Genomic DNA, 19,821 nt, shown 5'->3' on the forward strand with positions numbered 1-19,821 from the left:
TCAAATGAACATTACTTTATTCTAGTGGCAATTAATTATTTCACCAAGTGGATTAAGACCAATTCATATGCTAATGTCACCGCTAATAATGTGGCAAAGTTTATCAAGCGAGACATCATCTCAAGATATGGAGTTCCCCAAGTGTGACGCCATGGAAATGCGACCTCTTGTTGATAATACAATTTAGTTTATGGATTGTCTGTGAATTGCGGTTTATTTCCTAAGATTGAATCTCGAGGGATTAGGTAATGGAAATTGATAATTTTCTGAATCGTCGATCGAATTAGTTTAGGATTCGATCGATTGATCGTTTCATTTTAGGATTGAAATTCCTAAACTTAGATTTCATTCTAACCTAATTGACTTGAGATTTGACGAGAATACCGTCCTTAGAATTGCCAATTGCCTAAATTGCCCTTGGAATGACAACTAACTAAAAAACCATTGACATTTTAGGAAAATGATGATTTTGCCCCTAGGCTTTATGAACTAGGAGACAAAGCATTAAATGAAGTGGGCCCCACCTTATCAAGTGAACCCTCTCTAGTCAAAAAGGGGTAGCCGATCACCTTATCTCTTCCCCCTCCTCAACTACCTCTCCCTTCCTCTCAATATCCCTCTCTGTTCACTCTCTCTCTTGCTCACTATCTCTGTCTCACTCTCGATTTCTACTGAATTGAACGTCCACCTCCACCAACCCTTCTCTGATCCCCCGAGCTTCCGTCGAACACCCTTGCACCACCGCACGCCACCAACATCACTCCGGAACCGCCGGAAAAGCCTCAATGCCTAATTCTGCTCCCCTACCACTACCGCTGCTGCTCCTTTGGTTTTGCAGCTGCTGCGCTGTGTTCCGGCATGCGCCGACCACTACCGGCCACCCATAACCTTCACCAACCTTCCTCTGATGCCTCTAGCCACCGCTGACCACCGGAGAGGCCCGGAATAACCCCGCAAAGCCGCCTCGGCCCGCTGTTCGCTTCGCCATCATTCCCAATTTCTGTTTGAGAAACCGTAGCTGCTACCACGCGCCTTTGTTGCCCCCTTGGAGTTCCTTGCACTTATTCTAACCTCCCTAGACTACCAAGGAGCCTCGCCTTAGCACGTAGGCACCTAAATAGCCCCGATTAAGTAAGGACAGCTTTGTGTGATTCTGTTTTGATTCTATTTTGGTCCTATTTGGCCTAGAATTGAGTGGTTATTACTCGTTTGAACTCTGCAATGACTCTATCGACTCTAGCAACCCTTTATTAGGTCTTGATTATGAGCTGTAGCTGTCATTGAACGGAATTAACATCCATTGTTCGCTGAATCGCAGCAGAGAATCTGAGAACTCGCCGAAGACCGACATAATTGTTCTAAGCTTATTTAATAGTGAGTTGACCTCTAATCCCTAATTGAGTCGCTAATTGCATTCAGAATTAGTGTGATTAGATTATTTAGGGGTTTAGGTAGATCGATTAGGGTCGGTTTAAGTTAAAAATTAGACTTAGGCTAAATGGCCCTAACCGAGGAGGTTAGTTGATTGCGATTGCTTGAGACTTGATTGCTCGAGTTCGGGACACTTCTATATGAATGAAATTAGTCCTCAAAGTGCTTATGTTTGCTATGGAATTAGCTATTCTTGTTATTTGCTTGATTGTCTCGATTATGCAATTATGTGATTGATTGATTTAGGATCGGTTGAATGATCATTTGGTGCTTATTGGCCCTATACATTCTTGCTATGTGTAGTGATTGCTAGTATACATTTACATGATCTCGAATGATGCAAGATGCATGTTTTAGTAGGAAAATGGCCGAGGGCCTAGTCTGTGAGCACAAATGTATGAGCATCCAACTTAAATTAAAGATAAGAATGAAATGATTGTTAGGTGAGTTGATTGATCACATAATGGAATGATGATGTGTAGCCTAGCAAGTTCGTATCGTGCCTATAGTGCGAACCACACAACTCGTCAATTGCCCGACCTTTTATGTTGTGTTATGAATTGTTGGATGCCGGTCGCAGCTTGTGACAGGCCGATACTCCTTAGGAAATGCCTACTTGAGATATTAGGTTATCACTTGTGGTTGCCATCACCGAGAGGAAATAAGACGCTGCCTGGCTTATCGGATGACGACCACAACATTGTGTTGCATAGATCCTATTAATAGATTCCAGCATTGTGTTGCATGGATTTAACCGTATCAACCATGCGAATCATCGTTAATAAATGGACTCATGTGGTGTCGAAGTTCTAATTGGTGCTATTATAACTTATGATTATTCGAGTACCTTGATGGTCGATTTGAATCAATGCAACTATATACCACATTCACTTTGCATTATGTGTGGCACCCCGATGGGTAAGTTACCTGTGGCTGATATGTATATGTTTTGCGATATATGATTAATTGATAGGATACTTTGGACGAATCAATGCCTTAGACGGGCTTAGGCGTTGACTTAATGAGATTATATCTTACCCCTTTGTGATTCCCACTTTTCAAGTTCAAGATAAAAAGGTCAAATCAACCGCATCCGGTTAGGTTGGGATCCCATCTTACATCGAAATTCAGGTTAACCGCCACCCGATACCTGGCACAAATAAGGTTTGGGAAGAACGTATCACGATCGTCTACGTGGAGGAGGAAATGGAGGATTTGGTACCTCATCCCTTCAAAGCGTGGGTTCCTCATAACGGCGATTGCATTTTTGGCTCGTGCTGGGATCGTTCTAGTTTTGTGGGTAACCCCGACGGCGAGATAGCAGATCCTAATCCTAAATACGACCCAGCTAATGATGACGTAGTTGAAGTTTCTTCTTATCAAGACCCCTCAATCTGATTGTTGGAGTTCGTAGTTTCTAGAGGTATATCTTTTGGACTAAATGAACAACTAACCTTGCCTGACGTTTGACCACTTTTTGAGGGCCTTAGTGAGCCACCCCGAAGTGTAGGGCTATATCTCGACTAGGCTCGTAGGATTGAATATGACCTACTTTTAGTATTATATTAATAATTATGTATTTTGATATCCTACTGTTATAGGTGTTTATATTTGACTATCCATGTTGTCTTACTTGTCCGGGATTTTACATGTTTTTGCATGCGAATTATACTAACATGGGTCGATACGTCACTGGGACGTTATCCATTATAACCTGAGGTGATTTAGGAGGGATGACGCGTCCTCGAGAGTCGGGGCATGACATCTTCGGCTAAAGTGGTATCTACGCAAGGTCGGACTGATCCACCCGATCATAGGTCCGGAGTACTAAGGAGCGATGGGAAATGGGATAGTTAGTGGGATTATAAACATTATGCATGTGATTGTTGTTTGTGTTTTAATGTTTTTGAGTTGTTTTCTTATTGCGATTTGCTATGGGGTGAGCGGGACTTTGTATAATACCCGTATAATAAGCAAACGCAGTAGGAGAGCACCTCGAGATAGGAATGTTAGATAGGATCTAAGGGTTAATGAAACTTGAGCAGGTGAAGGAATGTCCCATGGACTTCCTTGAAGGGATCCAAGGATGATAGATGATATCCTTGAAGCACTTGGAGATCTAGTAGGTCAACGAGCAAGGAATCAGAATGTTGCCGTTGCTAAAACACCTTAAGCAAGCCCTTTAGCCGTGAATGTGAATGAAGTCGTGTAGATGCAAAAGTTAGTGGAATCATTCTTGAAGTTGAAGCCACCTAAATTCAAGGGAGAAAGAAACCTCGAGGCTGCTACCCAATAGATTAAGGAACTTGAGAAGATATTTGCCTTATTGAGGTACACCGATAAAGATAAGGTCACTCCGGCCATCTATCGGATGCAAGGTAACGCTAGTACTTGGTGAGACGCATCTAAGGGATGGGATCTTCCCAAAAGGCACGGCCCCAAAGTAGGATGCTTTTGTAAAGGCCGTTAATACCAAGTATTCCTCGGATTGTGCGCAAGAACAGAAGCTAAATGAATTCATGAGCTTACAACAGAATCAAATGATTGGAGACCAGCTCGGCAAACCCTAAAACTAACGCTATATGACACGATTAGAAGAATTCCTTGCCTTCAATCCGAAAAGCTACCGTTGCCGTGCTTTTTCATCCATGTTCTGTCCCCGTGAATCTGCTTGCTCTTCTTCTTCACTTCCGTACGTCGAGAGTGGAGAGGGAAGAAAGAGATGAAGAGACCCCAAAACTCTTCCAATCTCTCATACTCATATATATATATATAGGGATGGGAGGTGAGAGAATGATGTGATACTAGGCCTAACCGGTGGCGGTTTGCATGTAAAATATTTAGTTAATTTCTACCAAGTGTCATTACTCTTTAAGCATACAATTCTCCTCATCTCCTTCTCATGCTACTTGTCCTAACTCTTGGGGCTAATGATTACCCCTCCACCCACTCCTTTTCCAATATTGTGTCTAGCCCTTTCGTCCGCCCACCTTTGTAGGCGTACCATGCAGATGAAGGAGATTATAGTACGTGACCATGTACATACACGATCACATCTTAGTCCCATTTGGCCCAAATTTATCACTCTCATTAGCTATGATTTTTATTGGTCGCTCCAAGTCCTACTTGCTTCATTACATTGGCTCCCACTTAATTTATTAAACCCTTGTTGAGTTAGTTTCTTGTGGGATTAGTAGTATCAACTTCAAATTGTTGGACCACATTAGCCTCCATCTCGAGCGGTTGATTTCTTGTCCACTTTCCTCATATTTCCAATCATATGTGATACATTTATATAATTCGAATTTCCCCTTTTATTAGCACTCTAGTAACGCAAGTCCTTCCGTCATTAGTCGACTTTCCAATCCATTTCGCCCTTCCCCGACCGTTTAAATTCTATAAAAAGTGAGATGTGACAGTTTCTCCCCACCTTAAGAAATTTCGTCCTCAAAATTTGAGTATGGTTCTCATGTTAGAGGTAAGTCGGAAAATCTCTTCCTTGCAGATGAGCCCGTTGGTGTATTGGCGGTGTTGCCATGTACGTTTATCAAGCGGTTCTTGATATCCCCACTAAAAGTTCCCTCATACATTCCATAAGTACTCTTTTACTATAACCAAAGTACTTTGTAAAATAACAAAAATATACGTTGCACTGCTACAAAAATATTTTTATTCTTATTATATTTACAAGATATGTCCAACCACCTTCTCCGGGGTTCAATCTTGCGACCACCACCTCGGACCATGTCATTCCCGCATACCACTTGGCTAATGTCTTGGTGGTGACTACTAGGTCCTTTTATTTTCCCTTTAATGATCTTTTAACGCTAGTTTCGATAGGTTAACATATTCTAATTTTCCCCATGATAGCCAATAAAAGAGATATTGTAATGCAAATCAACTATAGAAATGAACAGTGGATTGCCGGGTAATTTTGTACTTAAGTCTTCATGATGAAGAAGAAAGCATTGCAATGAAAATGTAGCATGTCTAGTCAATAGTCAAAGGACTAAGTTGTGTTTCCAAACAGATGAGGGTACCATGGGTTCATCAATTCCTTGAGCTCCCAAGTGGCTTCCTCTATACCATGATGATGCCACAATACCTTAATCAACGGAATGGCCCTGTTCCTTAAGACTTGCTCCTTACGATCTAGCATTCGCACGGGCTCCCCTATATACTTAACTTTCTCATCCACCTCTATAGTCTCATAGTCCAATATGTGATCTAGATTGGGTTGATACTTCCTTAACATGAATACATGAAATACATCATGTATGTTGAATAACTTCGATGGCAAGTCTATCCGATATGCCATATCTCCTACCCTTTCCAAGATCTCGAAAGGTCCAACATATCTGGGACTTAACTTCCCTTTCCTTTCGAATTTGGATATGCCTCTTATTGGTGAGACTTTTAGGAATACATGGTCGCCTACTGCGAACTCAAGAGGCTTTCGACGTTTATCCGCATAACTTTTCTGACGACTTTAGGCGGGTTTAAGCTTATCTTACACTACCTATATCGCCTCCGTTGTTACTTGCACGAGTTCCGGTCCCGTCATTTTTTGTTCTCCTACTTCATCCCAACATATAGGCGCCCCGCACTTCCACCAATACTGTGCTTCAAATGGTGTCATATTGATGCTTTGTCGATAGTCGTTATTATAAGCAAATTCCGCCAAGTGTAACTTTTCATCCCGATTACCTTTAAAATCCAGATTCAGGCTCGTAATATATCATCCAGGATATGTATAACCTTTCTGTTTACCCATCCGTTTGAGGATGAAAGGCGGTCTTGAACTGAAGTTTAGTTCCTAAAGCATCATGTAGACTCCTCCAAAACTTTGCCGTAAACCTTGGATCTCTGTGCGAGGTGATACTCACGGGAACTCCATGCGGTCTTACTATATGCCAAATGTATAGGCCCTCTAATTTCTCCAAGGAATAATTTGTCCTCACAGCTAGGAAGTGCGCGAATTTAGTTAAACGGTCGACTATAACCCAAATTGAGCATGACCCTCGAGGTTCTTGACAATCCTTGTATGAAATCCATAGTAATATGTTTCCACTTCCATTCGAAAATTTCCAAGGGTTTCAACATTCCTACCGGCCTAAGGTGCTCTACTTTCACTTGTTGAAAATTCAAACATTTGGAAACATACCGGCAAGTATCTCTCTTCATTCCGTTCCACTAGTAGTGTTGTTGAAGATTTCGATACATTTTAGTACTTCCGGGGTGAATACTATAGTTACTTTGATGAGCTTCTATCAGAATTTCCTTCTTCGGACCTCCGCCTTCAAGAATGCAAAGGCATCCTCGAAACCCGACAATTCCATCTTCAAATATAGAGAAATCTAGTCTCTTACCCTCTATAACCTTATCCCAAATCTTAGAAATCTCGGAGTCCGCCTGCTGTAACTCCTTGTCCCTTTGTATCAATTCGGGTTCGATCCTAAGCATAGAAAGGATACTCGCGAGTTCCTCCACTTCAACCTTAAACTCCTTGTTTGAGATTTCATTTAGCACTTCCCACTCCATACTCATTAAACTTGCCTTATGTAATGTAGATTTTTTGCTAAGAGCATTCGCTATTTTGTTTGCCTTGCTAGGGTGATATAATATCTCGCAGTCGTAATCCTTTATTAGCTCTATCTATCGCCATTGCCTCATATTCAGTTCCTTTTACAATAATAGATATTTCAAACTCTTATGATCTGTATATATTTGAAACTTTTCTCATTAGAGATAGTACCTCCACATCTTCAATACGAAATAACAGCCGCCAACTCCAAGTCATGTGTCGGATAGTTCAACTCATAGGGTCTTAGTTGTCTTGAGGCATACGCAACCACTTTCTCGTGTTGCATCAATACGCAGCCCAAACCTTTATGTGATGCATCGCTATATACCACGAATCCTCTAGATCCCGATGGTATCGTTAGTACGAGGGTAGTAGTTAACCTTTTCTTAAGCTCTTGAAAACTTTGCTCGAATTTCTCTGTCTATTCAAACTTGACTCCCCTTCACATCGGTTGAGTTAATGGACTGGCGATATAAGAAAATCCCTCTACAAACCTTCGATAATATCCTGCCGGACCAAGAAAGCTTTGAATTTCGGTAAGAGTCATTGGTCGTACCCAGTTCATTATAGCTTCAATCTTGGGTGGGTCAACAGAGATTCCTTCATCGGTGACCATATAACCAGGGAATATAACCCGACCAAACCAAAACTCACACCTACTAAATTTGGCATATAACTTATGGTCTCGTAGCCTTTGCAACGCCATCCTCAAGGGTTCTTCATGTTCTTTAGGCCCGTTTGAATATACCAGGATATCATCAATAAAAACTATTATGAACTGATCCATGTAAGGCTTGAACAACCTATTCATTAAATCCATGAATGCCGCTAGAGCATTCGTCAAACCAAATGGCATAACTACGAATTCATAGTGACCATACCTAGTCCGAAAGGCCATCCTAGGGATATCCTCCTCCTTGACTCTCAACCGATGATTGCCTAATCTCAAATCAATCTTCAAAAAGACCGATGCTCCTTGCAACCGATTAAATAGGTCATCGATCCGTGGTAGAGGATATTTATTCTTTATAGTCACCTGGTTCATTTGTCTATAATCAATACAAAGACAAAGGGATCCATCCTTCTTTTTGACATATAGTACAGGCACACCCCATGGTGACGTACTTAGCCTAATGAGACCTTTGTTTAACAATTCCTGTGGTTGTACCTTCAATTCCATGAGTCCGTCCATGCCATCCTATACGGGGCTTTAGAAATTGGTTCGGTTCCCGGAGCTAACTCAATTGTGAACTCAACTTCTCGTTTATGAGGTAAACCTGGCAATTTCTCGGGAAAGACATCCAGAAATTCTTGGACTACTGGAATCTCCTCTATCCCGACTTCCTTTTTAGTCAAGCCTTTAATATATGCTAGATAGCCTTGACATCCATTGCCAAGAAGTTCATGAGCTTCAATGACGGAAAAGAGAGGTACAACTACACTTGCTCCGGTCCCTAAGAATTCGAAGCTATTCCTATATGAAGGATTAAATTGAATCACCCTCTTGAAGTAATCTACATTGGCTCGCAACTCGCGTAGCCAATCTATTCCTATGATTACATCAAAATCAGACAAATCCATAACTATAAGGTTGATCCCCCAATCTTGCTCGCCTATAGTAATCTTACAATTCTTGCATACTAAAGAATGACTACCCTATCCTTCAAAGGCGTAGACACACTAAGCAGTACTTCTAGTAATTCGGGCTTTAATCCACATAAGTCGGCAAATCTTGTAGATATGAGGGAATGAGTTACTCTGGTGTCAAATAATACATAGGCATCCTTATCACACGTAAGAACCGTACCTGTAATGGTGGTCTTGGAAGTCTCAACCTCTTCTTGCATCATAGCTTGAATTTTTCCTTAAGCTGGGAGCCTCTATTGAGCTTCGGGAAATCTTGTTCCACTGCCTTGAAATGGTTGGGTCGGTGGGGCATGTTGAGGTTGTTGCCGTTTTTATGGACAATCTCTTATCGGGTATTCCACATGTCCACAATCAAAACATTACCTCCATATAATACATGGTGCATTACCATATGCTCTTCCACATCGACAAGCAAATTCCATTCGACGCTTAGCTTGTCCGGTCGTCCGACCACTTCTAGTCCCTCAGTAATTCCCAAAATTATGTCTCTTATTAAAAGTATTAAATGGTATGCCAAACTGTCTCGGCCTTTTGTTATCACACCTCTCATTATCCCGTGAGACTTGGCAACTCAATCCCACCTTCTCTTCAGCTTCATTCTTCTCCTTCATAAGTACTTGCTCCACCGGTTGAGCTCGTTCATAGAGTTCGGAGTAGTTCCCAATCCTCAAAGGCGCCAACCGCTTCTGAATGTCAATCTTGAGGCCACTTAGAAACCTCTTACACTTGCATTATTGAGTTTCAATTAACTACGGTGCAAACTTGGATAACTCGAAAAATTTCTCTTCATATTGATCCACAGTCTTGTCACTTTGAATCAAGTTCATAAACTCAGCTATCTTTTGATCTCTCACACAATCGGAGAAATATTGTCCATAAAAGGCATTAACAAAATCCTCCCAAGTTACCTCAATTCCATTAGGAAATACTATTTCCTTACTCGCATTCCACCAATGCCGAGCATTGTCTTCCAGTTGATATTTAGCCAGGGCTACTCTATCCACATCGTTACAGTTTACTAATCTAAAAATCTTCTCCATGCTCTTAATCAATTTTTCGGCTTCTTCGGGTTCTCTTAATCCCGTGAACTTCAATGGTTTCAGCTTCGGAAATTGCTCGACTAATCTTTGTAAATGGCGGTCGCCTCCTCCAGCATTAGCACCAACTTGAGGTTGTTGTGCTTGGTCTCCTAATACTGCACCCAAATGAGCCAGAGCTTGTAGAACCTCATCAATCCGATTATTCGCCCCTGCATTCATGCCTTCGCTAGATGATAATCCTCCAGTGCTCCTCATTGTAAACTATAGCTTTTGCGTATCAATCCATATTCACTCAAGATCAATACAATCAGCTTTAACAAATGTTACCCAAAACCTATAAGTAACCAAATGGTTCTTGGTTTCACTATCAAGAAGACAATCACAAGCATTAGGGTTTTATCACGCATGCTCTAACACATCAATTCCTAACGCACCTTATCACTCCATGTATCTTGTGCTTTGATACCAAACAAAGTTGTGGTGTCCCAGGTCACCACTTCTATCGAATATAGGCTTTCTTGACGTTGGTATAATTATTTATTATTGTAATCAAGCATAAAACCATCTATACAACTTCGAAAGCATGAATCAGCACAAGAGCAACTCAATCTCAACAAGAAAACTTAAGCATCAATTCGGCCATGTAAGTAAAGACTAACTACCCTTTAATTATTCACTACATTGGCCGTGATTGGGTTTTCCTTTTACATATAAAATATAGTCATGGACTAGCATAGCAATCACTCTTGGTCTTGAACCATTGAGCCCGAACCAATCGGATCGAATTAAAAGGTGCAATTCCCAACTTAAACTAGAGTAAAGAGGGACATCGGAGGATTAATACCGCTAGTACCATTCACCAAAAGATCATTCAGCCCACATGTACACATGCATGAGTTTTTGTACCCCAATTAGGTCAATGAATTGGGAGGGTTTTAAAGTTCCTACTCCCCATCTAACAAAAATCGCACATTCCAAAAAGTGTTGTAAATCGACTTCCCAATCTTCAGTCATCGTCCAAAAAGTTAGTCTTCAAGTCGTGCTCCACGTCGCCTAGTCCTCGGATGGATTGGTCATGGTCAGCTCCTCCTCTCCATTTGGTTCGGATGGTGCAATGGGCTCCATAAGCGCGTCGAAGATATGCTCGAGAAAGGGGCCTACAAGCTGCTCCCCTACTCAAATATATAAAGCATACCAACGATACAAAATCACTCCTAATTGAGCTCCCTCATCTACCCTCAACGTAGATACATACATAACCAACTCGATATGGTAAACGTCTAAGTGTATCAAGTCATGATATTCGATAACATAGTCAACGGGAACACCGTAACGCGTAACTGGAGCTGTTGCCATTTACACTTACACTAATCTAAAAATGTAAACCACAATGTGGGTTAGCGTAAAGCTTAGCAAGGAAAACATCCAATCGCGTCACCCCTAATCTGGCTCACTAAAGTCACTAGCATCAGCACAAAGTTACATGTTAGGGAAAACATCAAATAGGTTACTATAACAATTAGATGTACTCATTGGCAATGAACTATGTTAATAATCCACAAACAATAAGAAACACCTCGAGAACAGACATGGTAGGCAAAATGTACATATGAACAACATACACATGTTATGCATAGTTTAATCAATCAACTTTATTGCACCGGTCCCATTGACCCAAAATCAGCTTTGCTTGTCATTCCTCTACTACGAGGCTCCACAAGTGTAGACCGTCACATTTGCCTTGCACACAACTCGGGGGTCCCATCTTCTCTTTCGGGACATAAGCAAGCTTATACAAATTCTCATTTACATGTTAACAACTTGTATTATGCTTGCCGTGAATGATAAACTTTGCAATGTCAATTTATTGCACATAACAATCCAGCATGCAACCGTAGACGTGCCATTGAGCAATGAGTGTTAACGGCGTCAAGACAACAAGTACGTAACTACAACGTGAGGACTTCATTATAATGTGTCAATCATGTTCGCATACTTCTCGATTCAGCCTTAGCAAGGTAATGTGCAATACTAATTAGATTCCCAAACACTTCAAGGAAAGACCACATATCGATAAGCATGAACATCACTAAACCATTTCGAGACATACTTGCATGTTAAACTAGGATTAACCAATCGATTAGCTTAAACAACATGAAACTTAGTCTAGAACTCCCTTGACATCTCGGTGACACCAATCAAGGTCACGGCCGGTAATGCTCGCTCTCAATTATTCCCGAAATGCTTGCGTTCCTACTCTACAATATCATCCAATCCTAGTATTTCTCAACCAAACCCACGTCCACCTACTCGGATTATATTCCATTTAGCTTAAAGAGATTTAATTCATCTCTAGTAACTCGTTATCCTAGGATTTCACCAACCCAAACAGTTTCTACCTTGCTTTGAAAAACTAGAGCACTTTCCCCATGCATACCAAACGAACTCTCGGTCCCCCTTCCACCATGAACCCTCACGACCAAAACACCCTTCTCTCTTTGACCAATTACATTCGTGCATTCTCTAAACTGAGTTCGAAACAACCGCACCACTCATCAACCCTAATTTCCTTATTTGCACAACCTCTAGTTAGATCACCATAACCACAACACCAAAGTGCACGACAATTCAGTCTAAAACTTAGGAGACTAGCTCGACAAACCCTAAAACTAACGGTATATGACACGATTGGAAGAATTCCTTGCCTTTCAATCCGAAAAACTATTGTTGCTATGCATTTTCATCCCTGTTCCGTCGCCGTAAGTCTGTTACTCTTCTTCTTCAGCTTTTGTTCGCCGAGAATGAAGAGGGAAGAAGGAGATGAAGAGACCCCAAAACTCTTCCAATCTCCCATGCTTATGTATGTATGTATGTATGTATGTATGTAGGGTTGGGAGGAGAGAGAATGATGTGATTCTAGGCCTAACAAGTAGCGGTTTACATGTAAAATATTTGGTTAATTTCTGTTAAGTGTCATTACTCTTTAAGCATACAATTCCCCTCCTCCCCTTCTCACACCACTTGTCCTAATTCTTGGGGCTAATGATTACCCCTCCACATAATCCTTTTCCAATATTGTGTCTAGCCCTTTCGTCCGCCCACCTTTGTAGGTGTACCATGCAGATGAAGGAGATTATAGTACGTGACCATGCACACACATGATCATATCTTAGTCCCATTATGCCTAAATTTATCACTCTCGTTAGCTAGGATTTTTATTGGTCGCTCCAAGTCCTACTTGCTGCATTACATTAGCTCCCACTTAATTTATGAAACCCTTGCCAAGTTGGTTTCTTTTGGGATTGGCTGAATCAACTTCAAATTGTTGCACTACATTGACCTCCATCTCAAACGGTTGATTTCTTGTCCACTTCCTCATATTTCCAATCATATGTGATACATTTATATAATTCGAATTTCCCCTTTTATTGGCACTCTTGTAACGCAAGTGCTTCCATCGTTAGTCGGCTTTCCAATTCCTTTCGGACTTCCCTAATGTTTAAATTCTATAAATAAATAAATAAAAAGTGGGATGTGACACTGTTTCTGTCCTTAAGAGATAGTCATAGGCTGCCTCTGTCCTTAAGAGTCATTTTATGGTCGGACCTACCATACGGGTCAAATTTTTAATTCACCTTAGGTATTCTTATAACGAATCCTTAGGTTTTCCTCATTATGGTCGGATCCACCATACGGATCAAATTTTTAATGCACCTTAGGTATTCTTATAATGAATCCTTAGGTTTTCCTCATTATGGTCGGACCCACCATATGGGTCAAATTTTCAATCCACCTTAGGTATTCTTTTAACAAATCCTTAGGTTTTCATTCTACTTTCACAAATCAAAATCATTCGAACAGGCGGCAGGTAAGTTTCGGGTAAATTTCTCTCTCTATCTTTCTCTCTTATATAAAAAAGGAGGGAAAAGTACACTAGAAGTGTCATAACTTTTGTACGGCGTTCACTTGAGTGCCATAACTTTCAAAACGTTCACTTAAGTGCCATAACTTTTAAAAATCGTTCACTTGAATGCCATGTTGACGTGGCAGCCGGAAAAGCCGACGTGGCAGCCGGAAAAGTTCTTGTAGAGGCCGGAAAAGTTATTGTAGCACACCGGAAAAGTTACTGTAGACGTCGGAAAGGCGACGTGTCACGCCGGAAAAGTTCTTGTAGCACTCAAGTGAACGATTTTGCTCCGACGTAGCACTCAAGTGAACGATTTTTGAAAGTGATGGCACTTAAGTGAACGTTTTGAAAGTTATGGCACTCAAGTGAACGCCGTACACAAATTATGGCACTTCTAGTGTACTTTTCCCTCAAAAAGGAACATAATGCAATCTCCCTTGAACTACGAACTTTAATCGAAAAGGTATGTGAGGTAAATGTCATGACTTGTTTTTACTTTTCCCCCAGTAGAGTCGATTGAAACTCGGTTATCACCTTGTCTTTGAGAGTAACCTTTATCGAGATCCCTCTCAAAAAGGGGCAACTTTTGACACCCGATTTTTAATCAATTAGTTTTTAGAAAATTCGTAAAAAAATTCATAAAAAGTAAAAAAAAAAAAAATACAAAATCAAACTTTGGAAACCTTGGCCAAGCCAAAGGAAGCATTTTTGGACAAAAATAATTTTTTTATATTTTTTACATTTTTAAATATTTTTCAAAAATATAAAAATGCTTGGAAAATCAAGAAAAATAGCATTTGAGGCCACAAAAATATACGAAAATAGTCAATATTTTTATTTTAATTTCCTTTTCATTTTGGCCTCTTGATATTTGAAAAATTCAATTCAGGACTATGGGCTACTTCATTGAACATAATTCTGAATTAGTTGAAAAATACATTTTGAGTCATTTAAATTTCATTTTTCTAGTTTTTACAAGTTGTGACATTTTTTCAAGTCCTTTACATTCATTTCCACCCCAAAAATGTCATGAAATTATACAATTGCACGGATTGGGCTTAATTGCATAAAAATCTTTCAATTTAGTCTCTGGATCTTGTTTAAACTAAAATTAATCAAAATCGAGGGATCGACATAGCAAAATAGGCCCACTACCCTATAGTTTTTGACCTGCTGAATCGATTGGTGGGGGTAGATTGAACCGATTATGCTATTTAGGGTTTGACTTCGCCAATTTACTTTATCAGGTCAAAATGAGAATTTGGGATTTTTATATAATTTCACACGAACTCTTGGGGAAAATACATTTTTAAATAAAATTCATGTCCCTGAATCCAATTTTGTGATTTAATTTGAAAAATTTTAAAGTCTTGAGGGTCAATTTGGGAATTATAATTCGGTCGAGTGCATTCGGTCGGACAAGATCCGACCCAACAATCCAACGACCCTTCTTCCCCAATTACCATTTCACGCGCAGGTTCAAACGCTCGAAATGGAGTCGAACCTTCATGTCAAAATTGGTGACTCTCTTGGCCGTGATCGGAGCTTCCACGGGGTAGGCATTAAAGCCCCCGACGGTCCGAACCCATCGCCGCCACTCTCACCGCTTGGGACCACCGTTGCCTGGGACCACCGGAGTGGCGCCGGCGAGCTCGATCAATGTCATGGAGATGGAAAAGTTAACATTTGCTAGAACTATCCAAATTGGATGTTAATTCTCACACGCCGGAGACACTAATGGAGTTGGACGGAATCTCACCGATTGTCGGCACCATTTGGACCATTTCGTACGTGAGATCACATGCGAAGTAAGGTCGGCTAAGCCTCGTGCACGCGCGAATTTGGATTCAAATTGGGTATACATGCTTCACACGTTTTTGGACGAAGGGAGGGCTCATTTTTTATTCATAGACAAAACAGAATAGAGAGAAAAAGAGAGAGAAGGAGAGAGAAGCTCTCGCGAGCACCCTATTTCGCCATAGCCAAAGCTTCGAGCTTGGACTATGCATCTTCGTCCTAAGCATTCCAGATCAAACCGAAGCTCTAAATCACATTCAAAAGCCTCATAGAAGCTTCGGGAAGCGGTCGCACCAGCTCGCGCCGTCCGCAACCTTCAAAAAAGGTGAGTTACGGTTTCAAGTTTCTTCTTGTGCTCGCATGGTATCTCGCATTCCCGATCATGATTCTTGAATATTTTTTAGGCAATTTATTCCTTGAGCATCATCGCACTCTATTTTTGCATCGATTTCGTGAGAAAACCCCAAGTCGATACCTTCGCTATAGCTGAACCTGTCGAGCCTTGGCCGCCCAAATCTGGCAATCGCAAGCTTAATCAAAGCTTGAGGTAAGTCTCCTAAACTTCTTGTGATGCTATTCTATGAGTTAATTGCTTGGATTTGACCTTGATCACATGATTGAGTTGCTAATCTTGAGTTACGTGGGAGCTCGGTTAGACTAGTTCATGTTGATACTTGTGGCTAGAATTCATATATATTAAACTAGAGGATCGGGCAATTAGAACAAGATACGTTTCAAGTCATTTGGCCAAGGTTTCGCCGTTGATTGGCACCGAAGAAACCTCGGCCATCCATTTAATCGTATGCTTCGCAAAGAAAATGAAGCCGAGTTGGCATGTTGACGGGTCGGAGGTATGACGTGGTGCCACGTAGCTTGGCGGTAGCGAGCCACATTAGCAAGTCCGTTAATTCTGTTTCTAGTATAAATAAAAAATAAAAATGATCGGACAACTAAGGTGATGCCATGTATCGAGATCCGGGTATTTTTTAAAATTAAAAATGAATTTTTTGAATAATAAAACTGTTTTCAGAAATTAAAAAATAAATTTTTTTATCGGACGGTCGAGAATTAGTCTCACCGTCTGATCTTGGCCATCCATTTTAGTAATTAGATCGGACGATCTAGGATTAGTCTTTGCTAGATCCGAGTTGTTCATTTTAGTAATTAGATTTGAGGGTCGGGTTGCTATCACGTGGTTCAATAGGAATCGAAGGATCTGTAATTAGAATTTTAAAATTCTGGGAAATAGATAAAAACTCAAAAAAAATTAAAAATATATATAATTAGAAACGGTGTCGTCTAGGTCGCGTTCAAGTCGAGTCGGATCCGGGTGAAGCACCGGTTTGAGTGGACCAGGTTGACCGGGTCCAAAAAATATTTAAAATATTAATATATATATAAATATAAAATAAGGAAAATTTAGAAAATCAATAAAAAAAATTAAGCAAATCATAGAAAATTCCAAAAAAACTTGGAAAAAATGAAAAAAAAAATCAGAAAAATTTCAAAAAATCACAAAAAAAATGGGAACTGGCCACATTCAACCGGCCCAACCCTAATTTTTTATTTTTGGATTCCCGAGCCTTCAAAAAATGATCATTTTACTCCTCTGGACACTTGATCCTAAATTTTTTTCCGAACTAACCCCAAACTTTAATGGGTCATTCTCTAAGCCTTTAGGGCTATACTAGGCATACCATGTGACCAATTGATTAATTTCTTGATGTGTTTTATGAATGTGTTACTGATTCCTTAATATGTGCACTTTCAAAATTGATTGTGATTGATAGAATAGAAAATTCTCTTCTGCATGAAACCCCCATAGATCGTTAGACCTACCTCATCTCCAAATGCATATGTATGAATTCTTAGATTAGGAAATCACTCAACTTATGTACTGAAAGGGCGTCAATGACAATCTTGACGTAACCAAGTCCCCGAATCCACTTCTCTGATTTTCGTACAATCGAACGGACTCTCCCAACAACTTGATAGGGTTTCCAATCATACCCTCCAAAAAATGATTGCTGGCGGCTCCGTTAGCATGCACACTATGTACATGTCACCCAACCACACTAAGGTCGATCCCGATTTTAATTCCTTCCTCCGTTGTGATTTGTGGGCCTTGAGAGCGACCCACGTCTAAAATCCATATCATTACGAGTATGGACAATGACGACCCATTAACCCACTTCGAACTCAACATCCAATTCTGTTCGGGAGGGTTACGACACATGTTCGACCTTATCATATATAAATCATATACTTCATCTTGATTCTAATCAAGGCGACATAAATATATTATGTACCGAATTTGCTCTTTCAGCATCTTTCATACATACCGTCTCATCTCAACTCGCTTACAACAGCACTTGTGATGATTGCTCGTATGAGCAAGCCAATCATTGCTTGATGGCATACCTTTCAATAACATATGTGTGTACGTGATAGTGTGATAAAAAATTATACTAGAGAATGAAACATCAATTCATTTAATAATAAGTATAGTATATATACACGATGTAACAATCCTTAACAAGATACATATCATATTCAACGCAACCCTAGGGACATCATGTGCGTCAAGAATACGTATCTAGGAACAGCCTTAATGAATGGATTAGCAACCAGCTTGTTTATAGAAATATATTGTACAACCGCTTCCTTTTGTGCTATTACATCCCTAATGAAGTTATTCTTTATATCAATATGCTTCTTCCTACCATGATACTTAGGATCTTTTACATGGGCAATGGCTGCTTGACTATCGTAATAAACTGTCATTGGTCTTGGAACATCGGTAGCTATAACTAAATTTTCAAAGAAACGTTTTAGTGATACTGCTTCTTGCACCGCAACCGAGCATACAATAAATTCAGCTTCCACTATAGATAGAGATGTGCATGTCTATGTTTTGCTACTTTAAGGAATTGCACCTTCATTAAGCAAGAACGCATATCCGGATGTTGACTTGCGCTCATCAAAGTCTCCTCCCCAATCGGTATCAGAGTAATCAATTAAGCGTAAATTACCTCCTTAATAACAGAGTCGATAGTCCATCATGCCTTTCGGGTATCTCGGGATCCTCTTCACTGTTTTCCAGTCTTCTTGGCCAAGATTTGACCAGTAGCAACTCACTATCCCCACATTTCGACATATGTCAAGTTAAGTACACATCATAGCATACTCTGATATTCCCAATAGCACTAGAGTAAGGAACAATTTCCATTTCCTTCTTTTCTTTTGGAATCTTAGGACACATCTTAGAGCTCAGGCGTCACCTTGATGATAAGGATAACAATGGGATTACAATGCTGCATATTGAATCATTCAAGAATCTTTTTAATACAAGACTCTTGAGATAAAGCAAGAAGGTATCATGACCGATCTCTTTCTATCTTTACTTCCAATATATAAGCATCTTTTTCCACGTCCTTCATTTCAAAAGTGGAAGACAACCATTCTTTTATGGTGATAACTAAACCCTTATCATTCCTAGCTAACAGAATATCATCCACATAGAGTGATAAAATCACAAATTTATCCTCAGACCGTTTGACATACACATAGTGGTCTTCTTCAATCCTCATAAACCCAAAAGAAGTTATAGCTCGATGAAAATGAAAGTACCACTGTCTAGTTGATTGCTTAAGGCCATATATTGAACATGAAGCTTGCAAACTTTTCACTCTTAGCCTTTAGTTATGAAACCTATCGATAGTTTGCCATTGAGAAATGTTGTTTTTACATCCATTTGATATAATTCCAAATCTAAATTTGCGTCTATAGCTAGGATAAGGTGTATAGGGGCAAACCTTACAACAGGTGAAAAGTTTTCTCCATAATATATACCTTCTAGTTGAATATAACCTTTTGCCACAAGGCAAGCCTTATACTTTTCAATGGATCCATCCGCCCTACGCATGATCTCCAAAATCCATTTATTTCCAATCGCTTTGTGTCTGGGTGGTAGATCAACAAGTCCCAAATATGGTTTGTTCTCATCGACTCCATTTCATCTTTCAAAGCATTTTTCCATTCTTCTTTATCAAGAGATGAGAGAGCCTCTTCAACTGTTTTAGGCTCAGTATCGTCTTGTGAAGTAATCATAACCGTTTCCCCTTCAATCTCGGTACGATTACGGGGAATGCTTGTACGATTACTCGGAATGCTTGTACGATTACTCTTACGTAACGGAACTCCTTGTGAGTTCGGTTCACTAGACGATGCAACACTCCCACTAAGTCCGCAGTGTTGAGGTAAATCATTATTTTCCTCATCAACGTTAGTGAGTGTGTTATCGGGATCTCCCATCTCATATAATCAAAAATCCTTATTGATTTCACTCTTGCGAGGAAAATCGTTCTCTAAGAACGTGACATCTCGTGACTCCATTTCGATCACACTTCCATCAG

At 40.2% G+C, this 19,821-nt stretch overlaps 1 protein-coding gene across 1 annotated transcript; it reads right to left on the reverse strand.

The window, feature by feature from the left end:
• Nucleotides 1-9,411: 9,411 nt before the first annotated feature.
• Nucleotides 9,412-9,957, reverse strand: LOC125315988. The gene has a single exon (XM_048282626.1). The coding sequence runs from the start codon at nt 9,955-9,957 to the stop codon at nt 9,412-9,414; it is 546 nt and encodes a 181-aa protein (XP_048138583.1).
• Nucleotides 9,958-19,821: the final 9,864 nt, after the last annotated feature.

This window comes from Rhodamnia argentea, chromosome 7 (genome assembly GCF_020921035.1).
Source record: "Rhodamnia argentea isolate NSW1041297 chromosome 7, ASM2092103v1, whole genome shotgun sequence".
Classification (NCBI taxonomy): domain Eukaryota; kingdom Viridiplantae; phylum Streptophyta; class Magnoliopsida; order Myrtales; family Myrtaceae; genus Rhodamnia; species Rhodamnia argentea.